The sequence below is a fragment of the Ammospiza nelsoni genome, chromosome 6 (genome assembly GCF_027579445.1).
Source record: "Ammospiza nelsoni isolate bAmmNel1 chromosome 6, bAmmNel1.pri, whole genome shotgun sequence".
Lineage (NCBI taxonomy): Eukaryota > Metazoa > Chordata > Aves > Passeriformes > Passerellidae > Ammospiza > Ammospiza nelsoni.
Genome location: NC_080638.1, coordinates 16,018,585 through 16,031,649, shown reverse-complemented (window position 1 = coordinate 16,031,649; position 13,065 = coordinate 16,018,585). Strand labels below are relative to the sequence as shown.

The following is a 13,065-nucleotide window of genomic DNA, read 5'->3' as shown; positions in this document are numbered from 1 at the left end:
GGCATCTCTGTCATCAAAATGATACCATGACATTAAATCCAGTGCAACTACAGCATTAGAAACATGACTGCAATTACCCAAATCCTTTATAGGTGACTTCACTGCTCATCTTTATCTGTTCATCTCCAGAAAAGAATAAACTAATGGACCTTTTGCAGGAATAAGGAGAAGAATGGCATTCAGGATCATTATTCACCTACCAAATAAAATCAAAGTCAATGTTTTAGTTAAATCCTTTGAAATAAATACATAACAGAACTAGTACCCCCAAATCTGCACTCAGCATGGGAACAAGAAGTTTGGTCCCCCTCTTGTGGAAAAAACTGAGCAGTGTTTCCATAGCCATGGTCATGGAGTGGTCTTTTCACAGCTTTGAGTGAACAAATCAGACTTTGGAAGGACACACACCAGTCTTGCTCCAGCTATTCAGATCCCATGCTATTGTAGCCCTCATCATGTTAAAATCACATCTATATTACATTTTACAGCCTCCTATTATAATCAAGTAATTTTTAATCTCCTAAAATTAACACATTATTAGCATGTTCAACAACAGTTCAAAAGAAAGTAGAAGTGCCATTCCCCACCTGTATGGAAAAGCTCTGCTCATCTAATTCAGCGTGTCTCACAAGGGCATACGTGGATTTCCCAGAAAAGTAATAATAGAGTCCATCAAAAGTTTCAAAATTATACTGGCCCCATGTCCTGCAGATGTGATCTCTTTCAGCACCTGTGTTATACACTAACAAAAGGAGAGTCACTTGAGACACAGCGTTGGTTTTTTGATACAAGCAGGAGCTGAGATGGGGCAGTGCACAAAATATGCTGTGAAATATGATGACATAAAAGAAAGGAGGGAGAAAATGCTGCAGCATGAAGGAAAGCTTTAGGCAGAGAGCAGTCACTGTAGCTGTGGGAGCACGAGTGCAAGCCCAGAAGCCCAGTCAGATTTCTCTCCTTACACACCTGTCTGGCATCGTGGCCCCGTCGCGTTGAACCGACTGCAGTTGCACAGCTCCCTGTACACACACTCACCCCCATGAAAACATGCAAGTGAATCTGAATGGAAGCAAAAAAAGCATGTAAAAATTAAAGTCTGATAGGTTTTTTTCTTAAGACCCAGTTCTCTCAAGGAATATAGCTCTGAGAATGACAGGAGTTGCTAGCTTAGCAATAAAGTGTCCTGGAGAACCTAACCAGGCCTATAAAAATGAAACAGTGTGAAGGCTTCAACCCAAGTTAGCAGCCAGATTAATGAATCTATTGCACCTTTAGAGAAGCCAAATTAAAATGTCTGTGACATCTGTTAGTCTGACATGTTTTCAGTCCCCTGAGCAATGACTAGAGGGAGTGAACAAGTACCACACCACAAAGAAGCGCAGAGCCCACATCCACACACAAGTGACACACTGTGGGTAAGCTCTGCCAGGAGGAGAGCAAGCTACCTTACAAATACATATATTCTGATCCCAGCTGTGTATCTGCACCCGCCTGCCCTCCTTCCATCTCACAGCTTCCATGAAACCAACCACAAGCACTTACCACAAAGACACAGATCCCTGACTTGCAATGACAGATTTGGGTTTGGGGGAGGGAGGTGTTGTTTTGGTTTGGGTTTTTTTAAATTCCAGTTTTCCCTGTGAAGATCCCTATCAAAATATGACAAAAGTTTTCACAGTCTAAAGAAAAACGTTCACAAGCAGAAACAAAGTTTCCCGTTATTAAATTTAAACTTCATTATTAAATCTTCTAAAAAATTGTGATCCATTTACTTATTTTGCTGCTATTTGCTCCTATAAAGTTTGTTTAGGAAAGGATTTTAATAATTTGCTATTATACAATCATAAAAGGTTTTTTAGAATACAAACTGAGATTACTTTTGTTGCAGAAAGCGGGTAAGTTGCTCAGAAGAAACTGTTTCCCGAAGATACAAACTGAAGGTTTGGCCTTCTTTTCTTTATCTTTACAAATACATCATTCTTGAAAAATAATCCTAGCATGGTTTGGGTTGGAAAGGATCTTAAAGATCATCTTGTCCCAACCCCATTGGACCAGGTCTCTCAAAGCCCCATCTCACCTGGCCTTGAACACTTCCAAGGGTGGGGCATTCACAACTCTGAGCAACCTATTCCTGTGTCTCACCACCCTTATAGTAAATCATTTCTTATTAATATCTTTAGATAATATATTATCTAAATGTACTCCCTTTCAACTTCAAGCCATTACCATTTCCATTTGCAATCACATTATAAACACAAAGTAATTATCTGGAGATTTTCAAAATATCCAAACAATTAATTTTGAATCCCTTGCTTTCAACAAGCAGCCTTGCACCCACCAATTAAAAAAAACAAAAAGGAAAAAAAGGAGGGGAAAAAAAAGGCCATGCTCAAAAGAACCAGGCAGGTAGACAAAGTAAAAGGCAGTGCTTCTTTACCTGCTAGCCCAACTATCCTGCTCCTTTCCTTGCCTGGCAGTGCCAGATCAATAAAATAATGCAAGCACCATGCAGAAAGGTCCCAGCTCACCCTGCCTGAGCCATCTCATTTACATGCTCACAGTGACCAATCTTGTCAATAATGCAAAAGCCTGTTCCTCTTGTCAAGAGAGGCAGACATTGATCTCTTTCATCTTGAGTGTCGTGAGACCTGTGTAACCAGAGCTCTGGTCTCTGTTCTTTGCTTCTCTAGGATTGTGCCCTGTTGCCTGTCTGGTTACAATAATGTGCAATTAGGCTGCAAGTCATGTTCCTCTGAGCTGTAGAGGAAGTTAGCCCCCTTTTGATGTTTCAGGTTGAATGATTCCTCTCTAAGCATGGCTCAGGTGACCTGCTCCAAGACATGTTTGTTCAGATTGTGCAAACAGTCAGCTGACCCAGGGACCCTTGCTGTCACTGTGAAGGATCCCTGGCTCTCTTTTTGAGAGAAAGGGTGTTAGTCAAACGTGAATAAATAAAAAAATCAAATTACTCAATCACAAGCATTTTCTTCTACATGAAGATCTCTTTGATCTGTGTGCATGTGATTCTAAGAAAATATGATGATCTCAGGTACTAAATTTGTTTACATCCCTTTTAAAATTACTATTAAGTGTCTTTCCTTACACTGCATAGAACATCTGTGTGTGCAAACATGAGTTATCATTAAGCAGGTAATGAGGAAAGCAGCATTGTTTCAGATCATATTTAGTGCTCCTACTGCTGTAAATGTGGCCCCCTTTAATCATCCCATTCTGATCCATTAACACAGAAATACTTCCCAAAGTATTCAGAATAAATACCCTGTAACAAGAGGTTCATTCTAACCTTTGTCATTAAAGGAATATGAGCTCTCCAAATAAGCCAACCCATACGACCATTTCAAAAGTTTATCTCTCCCCTAGAAATGTGAGAAACATTTTCATACTTGCAGAAAGGGACAAGACATCAAGACTAACTGAAAGTTAAAATTAGGAAAACTTACAGAAGAATATTTTGTCCTCCATTAACCTGAAAGCAACACCTATTAAAAACTCCTCAGCTCCTCTTTCCCCTTTGACATCATGCCAGTTGAGTGCCCTGGGATGGAATCTGAAACTGAAAACTGGTGAGAATTTTCTAGCAGAAAACAGTAGGTCTAAGTGGCATGATTTCACTCACATAAGTAATAATGCCACTAGAACCTGAAGATCACCCTGATAATTCCATCATTGCTGTGATGAAGCAATCAGCATCAAATTCTTTCTTTATCAAATAAGATGAAGGCTTGGGATCATCTTGTAACACAGGTCTGAATTCTCCTCTGCTGCTCTGAGCTTAGACTCCAACCCCCTGTAATTCCTGACTAGGCTGCAGCCCCATGGGCAGGGTTATTTTAGGCCCTTGAGCACATGGGCTCCTTTTCAGTTCACCCTTCTTTTAAACCCTTCTATGAGCAGTAGCAGAACCTTGAGCCTGTTATTTATCAGGGCCTTTGAAACAGTGTGACTGCAAGCCAGCCCACACCACTGCAAGGGGTTCTGCAGGGCAGTGTCCAAGCTCCTCACAGAGACATTCCTCAGCAGCATCATGATAGCTGCTCAAAGGCATCCTGCATCCTCACCAAAATTCACATTTATCTTGAAACGTTATTATTGATGCAATGTATCTTGTGGTTTTGGATCTCTGATATGGTGCACACTTAACTTTATCTGCTTTCTTACATTACTTCTTCTCAAATGAATACTTAAAATCTCTTGAATTTATTTCAGTTCCAGTTGAGCTCTATATCATGACTTGTTCATCCATGTCTGATCTTCTGCTCCAACATGCTCATTAGGAAAAAAATAAGCAATTTACATAGTGTGGAGCCCTTAAGCATGAAGTGAGATAGCCACTAAAGAAATGCTCTCCTGTTGGAGCACAAGGATGTAACTGCAAAGAAATCTTCTCTATGTATTCCACACAAAAGATAAGATACTGAATCAAAGACACATCTAAAATAAAATTTTCTCACTTTCATTCAAGAAAACATCAATTTTGAAATACTTGATTTTTGCTTTAACTATCACATGAACACAAATGTTTGAGCTCAGGTCTGACCTCAAAGTAATACAGCATTGCCACCAGTACACTACAAATTCTTGAAGATTTGTGCCTGATTTTTACCATCCTATGAGTATTTTCTGTAAAACATTAAGTACTTCTTTGTGCTACTATTTTTTCTACTATTTATAACACAGCATGAAAAAAAAATGCTCAATGCAAAATGGTAGACAGGTTTCCTTCCAGGGTATTCATTACTAGATTTGCTTGGACAGAAAATGAATATGAAAGATTAATGTAGAAATCTGAAGTAATAAAGTTTTGCTGAAGCAAGATAGATAAAAGATCCAGCCCATGCCTTCAGTTCTTATGATTCTGCCTAGATATCAACTTGGACCCAAGCAGCTTTAGAAATTTGAGGTAATTTACAGAAATAGACAGGAATTCAATTTTGCAGAATTCTTTGAAAATTACACATTTTTAAAGTAGATATGAAAGATTTGAAGAGTAGTTCAGTTGAGGAGTCTGAAAGTAATCACAGAACTAAAATAACAAATTACTTTAAAATTAACAAGTTTTATTCTTGAATGGAAAGGTGAAAAAGAAAAGTAGATCAGGATAAGAATTTGGAAGAAACCGAAATTAGATCTAGAGCCACACATAAAAGAGTAGAATATGTACTTAGAACATATTTGAATTTTTGCAGTCAACTTGCTTGAAATTCTGTATTTTGTAACTCTACATAATTTCCACTGCACATTTCTCTAGGTGCAAGTTTTCAGGTGCTCCTTTAGCTATGGGAGAACTAATACAACAAATATTTTCTGCAATCTTTTTTACCCTTCAACTTCAGTCTTTGAGAGCACCTGCCAGCAGTGGCACAGGTTTTCCCTGGCACACAGGCTTCAGCAGGATGCAATTTTACAGGATGTAAGATTTTCCTCTCTGCAATTCTGAGGTGAATGAGATTTTAACCCTTTAATTTTAAGAGCCTTGCAGTTTGCTGCATATTTTCTGTTCTGGTACACCTCCTGAAATCAGTTCTCAAGGACACATTGTAAGGGATAAACATCTTCTGTGACTGCCATGAATTATGCTTGCTACAGCATTTCAAAACAGGAAAATCTGTAGTGCTTAGAATGTTAGAAATTCTCAGCAGTAGCCTGAATATTACCAGAAATAATTTGGTTTCCCTGTTCCAGGTTCTTAATATCCTTTAGCTCAGGAGTTTCCTGTACTAGGGCTTAGGGCTTTTTTACAAAAAAAAAAAAAAGTTATTTCTTAAATTTGACATGAATAAGATTTGTGTGGAAGGAAGTCAAAAGTTGAACAGCTACATAAACTACACAATAACTTCAATTATTCTGATACACATTTAAACCCTATGTTCCCTGGCTACAAGAAACTAACACAGAACTTCTCTTGGCATTTGCTTGTGCTAACGCAAACTTTTTGTTTCATTGACAGATAAGACAACATCACTTTCAGAAATGGTTTCAATTGACTAACATAATGCAAAGGCAAAGAGATCTCTTGGCAAAACTTATTCCACATAAAACACATTGGTTTATCTTTTTATAGAGTCACAGAACGCAAGAAAAACTGCAGGAAGAAATGACTGCAATATAATTTCATTATAATTGCAGTTCTACAAGTATTTAAAAGAATAGTTTTCTTAGAGACATCGCTAAAGTAGAGAACACAGCTGACAAACTACCTTGCAGTTTTGGTTTGGGTATTTTGTTATTGATTTGGGTTTCTATTTGTTCAGGTTTGCAAACAAAGAAGGTTTATTATTTCATATATCCCGAGATGTTTGTAAATCCCACTCCATGGGCAGAGTTATCACAGCTTGCCTCTCTCTTTAAATTGGAGAGACCAAAAGAAAAACTATTTTTCTAAGTATTAGGAGCACTGTACAAAACACATCAGGTTATTCTTTTGTTTTGTAATACATCTTTCACACACAGACAATAGACTCCAAACTTTACTGTGACTTAAAAAGCAAGTTTCCAAACCTATGCATTCCATTGTTTTAAAAAGAGTTTAATAATGCTGATTTTATTTGCCTTCAAGAATGGGCAATTATTGATAACTTTTAAGGTGTGTGTTCAACAACATTGCCTTTCCAAAACAAATACATCAGAAATGGAAAACCCACACTGAATAGTTTTGCCTCACAAAAAGACAAATTAGAACGAAACAAAAAACTTTTTACTGTTACGTCCACAGAGGACAACAGAACCTAATTCTTGCCATCATAACTGCATCCTCCTCTAGAAGCTTACCAATGTGATGAGTTCGCATGAGACAACTGTAAATATTTTACTCTCCCTAGCTCCATATTTTTTCTTCCATTTCTTAAATATTAGGGCTATTTAAGAAGCAATAAACTTGCACATAAACACTTGACAAAAGCTCTTTAATAGAAGTCTTGCAAAGGGTTTATGTGCATAGCTTTTATTGTACACTTCAACAGTAAAACATTTTAGAAGCTTTTTTCCAGATCGCAAGTAAAAAATGAAATCTACTAATTTTAATTAAAGAAATTTTCACTAGGCAAAGACTAAACCCAGGGAAACAAACAATTCTTATGACAACTAATTTCTCAGCATGATCTGCTCATCTTCTCTGTCAGCTGCTTTACTTAGTATTTAAAAAGCAAAACAACTTCTTGGTCAATAAGATGGTACAAGTCTCAAAAACAGAGGAAGTTTTATCAATATAGAGTGCTAGGTCTCTAAAGCAATTTTATCATACAATTTTTTTTTCATATACTGAAGAGATATCCATAGGTAGTATTTTTATTTGTGCAATATTATGCTTCCCTAAACTCTTGTATCATTCCTCCATGTTCAGCTACACACTTCCCAAAAGCTTCTGAAAATACTGCATACTGAAGACACGAAAAGGTTTTGGAGATGATACAACCCTAGTCACAAATTATGAGTTCATTCCACATTGCCTTTTGGGCTGTAAAGCTATAGGATGCAAATTGAGACTATTCACTATAATGTAGTGATCCTTGCAATCACATCCTATGCAATCAGGCTGACTGCAGAGAAACTAGAAGATTTGCAAAACTAACTAAAAATTACTCTGAGTTATTTTGCCTCATTCTTCACCTTTGTACAAGACCAGCATGACACAGACCTTTCTCAAAATTAACACAGAAAACCTTTACCCTTCAGCAAAGGTATTTTAAGCCTATCCACTTAATTTCTGAAAGCGAGATTAATCAAAAAAACATGCACATTCCTCAAGCAAATGCCCACTACTGCAAGATGGTGGCCAAAAGGACCTCATCCTGCTAACCCATAGACGGTACACACAAACAGCATCTGCAGGTTACCTCAGCAGAAACAAACAAACAGTCTCCAAGCACAAAAAGGTACAGGACAGGCAAGTTACTGGTGTCTAAATATCAATCCACATTTTTAGATATACTACTATAAAGATTCCTTTCTGAAAACTCTTTATTATAAAACCTGTGGTCAGGAATAGTCTCCCAAATTATCAAATCAGAACCAGGTGTAAACTTTAAGCTAGGTGAAACTCCATGACAAATTTCCATGCTCCTGTGTACCCTTGAAACCAAACAAGGTAAAGCCTCATTATCATCAAGGCCTGTATTAGATGTTTTAGGATTTTTTTTTCTTCCTAGGAATGATTAAACAAAGCATAAAATAAGGGGAAAGAGAAGCCACTTTATGTACAAACATAAATAACTTACTGGGTGGTCCACATTTCATACTGTGAATTCTCCTGTTCCAGGACAAGACCATTGCTGTAGGTGAAGTGTTATAAACTGCCATTCCAGACTCCTTTCAGAAAGAACAAAGAAATCAGCAGCTATAAACAAAGCACCTAAAAGTCTCTTCAGTCTGTCAGTAAATTCACCATTTTCAGTAATATCATTGCTTTGTATTTGCTTTCTATAAAGTTCTCAAAAAACCACCATTGTAAAGTAAAAAGTACACTCTACTCAAAACTCCAATATTTTTTTTTCTTCTTTCCTCCTAAACTGTACTCCTTACCCAAGATTTCTGCTCAGTAGGCTAGCCCAGAAAGAAACACAAAGTTTATTTCTATATCCTGAAATATATATTCAGGACATATAAATATCTTGAATTTATACATCCTGAATTCTTGGTGAGAGAATTCAATACCCTGAATTCTTGGTGGGAGAACCTAAATCCAGGAGCATTCACTATTACGTGGTGGTTGATTTGGTTACTTGTTTGCAGTTTTGTGACATTTTTTCTGGCTGAGCTTTTCCCAGAAGGAGCAGGGAGAAAGCAGAGAGAAAGGTGACTCCCTCTGAGGAGCCAGGGACAAGGACCACAAAGCAATCCTGCCTTTTCCCACCCTCGAACAAGGGAGCGGGAACCACACACCCTAATTACATTTCAGCAACGTGCCATGAGTGACACAGCCGAGTCGCCAAGACAAACCACATCCAAAACCCTGAGTGCTGAGCTGCAGTGACCCGATACTGCCAGCTCGCTTACCTCTACCGAGAGGCAGAAAGGCTCCCACAAAGCAATTGTTGACCTCAGACCCCAGCTTTTCCTCGAGCAAGGACACTCTGTACAGCACATAACCTCTTGAACAAGCTGAAGCTCTAGATACAATCACAGAGCTTTTCTCACTGTTCTAACACTAAACTTTCATTCAGGATTGAGAGTCCTCCTGGCTGGGATAAAATACACACTCGAAGGCAAATCCTGAAGAATTACCAAGGGTGAAACAGCCACCCAAAATACAGATGGCATCACAGCAAGGTATATTATTGAGGAAGACGTTATCCTGACGACAACCAGAACACGCAACTCTCTGTCCCGCACCGCCAGCCCCCTCAGAGTGATCTCCCCGGGAGCGGCGCTGAGACCCCGGCACCACCTGAGCTTATCAGCCCCACGAGCCCTAGATGCAGTGTGGTGGATGCTCTCTTTCCGGGGCCTGCCTGGTGGGAAGCTGCCCATCCCAGCGGCCCGGTGTCCCCTGTGAGGTACCGTGGTGCCCGGTACCGCAGAGCCCGCCCGCCGCTCCTCAGCGCGGCCGCATCCTCACCTGCGCCGCCTTGGCCGGGCCGCCCCCGCTCCGGGCTCCCGCGGCGCTGCCTCGGCTGAGGGGGAGAAAAGAGCAGGTTTGGCTCGGTCCGGGCAGCGCAGCGCCCACCCAGCCCGGAGAGCCCCCGCCGTGCCCCGGCCGGCTCTTACCTGGGGAGCGGCAGGTCCCCATCGGCCGGGAGCTGCGCCCGGGCAGCCCACGGAGACAGGGCTGGAAGGCAAGGGCGGCAGGTTAGCGATAGCCGGACTGCCCTGTCCGCCCTCCCAGAACCGTGCCATGCTATGCTATGCCATGCTACCCCATGCCGTACCGTGCCATGCCATGCCCCGGCCGGCGGGACGCTCACCTGAGGACAGCCAGGCGCCCAGCAGCGCTCCGAGAAGGAGCCGGGTCTCCATGCGGGCAGCAGCGGCTTCCCGCGGAGCTCCAGCCGCTACCTGCGCCCTGAGCTCATCCCGCCGGGGCGGGCGGGGCGGCCGGGGGGTTTATCCGCCCTCGGCCCGGCCCTGCCCCGGCACCCGCCCCGGACACCGCCCCCGGCCCCGCCATCGCCGCTCCCGCCCGGGCCGTGCCCGGCGCTCGCCTCGCCTCCTCCGCGCATTCGCTTCCATTTGTGCGCTCTCTGTGCTTTTGGGAGCTCCGTGTGCCGCTGTCCCCGCAGCAGCAGCCGGGAGCGCCGCTCTAAGCGCCCACTCCGGGGCCGGCGGAGCCGGGGCTGCTCCCGCAGCTCCTGCGGATGGATGGGCACGGACCGAGCGCTCGGCTCCTGCGGATGGATGGGCACGGACCGAGCGCTCGGCTCCTGCGGATGGATGGGCACGGACCGAGCGCTCAGCTCCTGCCCGGAGCGGCAAATCTTGTCCGTGCTCAGCACGGAGCAGCGGCCCCAGTGAAAGAGGTGTCAGGGCTTGAGCAGCGACAGGCATAAGTGAGACACACACTGAATGCAGCATGCAGCTAACGTAGGGATGGTTTCCATAGCTTCTGATAACTTTTTTATTTACTATAAATTCACACTCTGGAACTCTCTTTGGAGCCTTTTCCATGTTTATTCCTCCTCTTTTTTCTTTCCTTATTTCACCCTTTATGATTAAATTTGCTTCCTTCCATTATGTTTTTTTCCCTTTCCTCCTATCACTGTTACCTTTCCTGTTATTTTTCCTTTCCCATCTGCTGCTGTCTCTCTCCCCATCATTCTTCAGGTTTGCATATCCTATGACAGAAGCTTTAGAAGCTGCCCATACCAGGTGAGAAACTGTCTCAGATAAAAAGGGGCCTTTTCTGACTGCTTTGGGAAGTCTGTTAACAGTAAGTCATTAAAAAGATCTCTTTTCTGCCTTTGTAATTTGTCCCTGTGGATTGTGTTTCATTTCTAATGAAATGATGGAAAACTAGTGATGTTTTCACCGAGAATTCTGTTCCCTCCTGTAAGTGTTGGAAGGAGAATGTGCTTGAGAGAAAAAAACATGAGGAATAAAAGATATCCCTTAACTTTGACACAGCCTTTTCCAAATAACCCCAAATTTTTAGAACCATGTGCTAGCCTCAGCCTATATCTGCTCTGAGGGCAGCAAGTGCTTGGCTTTGGTGCAATTTCACTGATCCAAGTTACATTAATGGAAGCAGAGAAAGCAGATAAAAGCAACAGGGATCAGGTTACACAACACACACTTTAATGTATTTCTTTGCCTACTAAATGAGCTGCTCACTTTGTTCATTTTCTCTCTGTGCCACAAGTAGCAAACAAGAATTGAAGCTAATTTAGAACCAATTTAGATGCAATTTGGTTTCTTCCTAGGAAAGATTTCATTATCTAAAAATACTAAACAGTCATAATTGTACCATCTTTTAATACATGGTGCATTTGAAGCAGTGAAAACTTCAGAACCATCTCATAAATTTATTGATTGTCCAACTTCCAGATTTGGAGCACGAGTTAGCTTTGTGGGTTTGTTTTCTTTGTATTTACACACAGTAGAGCACAAGAATTCACGTAACAGCAGAATAACAGCCCACCAAGTTTCTCATCCTTCCTGCACTGTGTCCTTTACATGATGATTTGGAGCAATTTTCACATCACCAAGTGAAGTCAATTTCACAATTCTTTACTACATGGAGGAGTTTCTGACTCCTGGGAAGTTTATCTGTATTATAAAAAAACAGTTAATTTCTTTCAAATTTCTTTGAGCTTGGATAAGATCTATTCCTGTAAAGCCTTCTAGAAATGATCAATAGATATCAATGATTGTTCTAGACTATAAGTAAATTTAAAGGCTCGACATGTATGGGTTCAAATGTGTGCTTTAAATTTTTTGTTTCCTTCTTTCTCTTTTCAAAGACAAGATAGTTTTGCTTTGCGTGTGCATGGCAGAAATTCTGTATCTCTGTATGTAATTCTATATCTGTGTAGAGAAACTAGCTTTTTGGTATTGCGTGGTACTGGAACTTAGGTAAAAGTGATTTATGTAGTAATAGTTGCAATTTTAAGAGCAAATCGTTTCCTGAAAACAACTGTATTTATTTGTATACAGGCTTAATATGCACTCCTCTCATATTCCTGACACCTGATGTGAGAAATGGGTAGTGTACATACAGCTGAAATGTTCCAACACAGCAAAACCATCTGAAATGGCTAAGAGCAATTTCTAATGAGCCAATAAAGCTTACAAAAGTTATCTCACAGAAATAACAAAATAGAACACAGGGGGGTTTATGGCAGTATGGATTCTTTTTTAAATCACACTTTTAAATGTATTCATACAAGTTTCCACTCGATTGGAAGGAGGAGAGGTAAGTTACCTGTCCTTAGGTAAACCCTGCTCTCTCTGGAGTTATGTGGTTAAAGGTGATTTTGCATGGAGACCAAGAGACTTGGGTGAGCAGGTGTTCTCCTCTCACTACCCTCCTGATTGAGGAAATGCATGATCTTGAACCACAGTAGGGAAAGTGGGAGAAGAACCAGCTCAAGACAAAATAGTATGGAAGAGAGTAGTCCGAAATAGGCTCCTCTTCAGGTGCACCGAGCTTGATTCTTCTGCAGTTACTCACAGCAGCCACGTCAGAGGCTGTATTTGTAAGCAACAACATTGTGGGAAAGGTTGGGGGAAGTCTGATCTAGACAATGATCCATTAGCTTCACTCTGCTTACCTAAAAACAAAGAAGTTGAGATTATTTGCTGTACAACAATTTATTGAAGCAATTTTTTTCCGCTTGTTTGGGCCTAGATTGTTTTTTATTTGATTGTTTTGCTTTTAACCCGGGTGTTTATGCTTTTATATGCTTTAAAGTTCACATCTTCATGCTTTCCTTAACTATTATTGTTACTGACATGCACGCAGACCTACAAATACAGGAGAGAAATTGGTATGGGAGCTGAGTGCCGTTTGAGAAGAACCAGTCGTACAGATCAGCCCGGGTAGCACACCGCGGGGCAGGGGCCGTGTATGGATGCACGTTTATTTTGGTTTTACTTTCCGGGCCGTTCCGGGCC

General features: G+C 41.2%; 1 protein-coding gene across 1 annotated transcript in view; it reads right to left on the bottom strand.

Annotated features, from left to right (window-relative positions):
* Window positions 1–10,018, bottom strand: part of OTOG (otogelin) — a 92,418-nt gene extending 82,400 nt beyond the window's left edge. The window contains exons 1-7 of the mRNA XM_059474156.1: window positions 9,921–10,018; window positions 9,724–9,784; window positions 9,575–9,629; window positions 8,235–8,325; window positions 967–1,059; window positions 588–742; window positions 78–196 (exon numbers count right to left, since the gene is read on the bottom strand). Of these exons, the coding sequence (XP_059330139.1) occupies window positions 78–196; window positions 588–742; window positions 967–1,059; window positions 8,235–8,325; window positions 9,575–9,629; window positions 9,724–9,784; window positions 9,921–9,972 (626 nt within the window). The 5' untranslated portion in view covers window positions 9,973–10,018. The remainder of the gene's footprint in view (window positions 1–77; window positions 197–587; window positions 743–966; window positions 1,060–8,234; window positions 8,326–9,574; window positions 9,630–9,723; window positions 9,785–9,920) is intronic.
* Window positions 10,019–13,065: the final 3,047 nt, after the last annotated feature.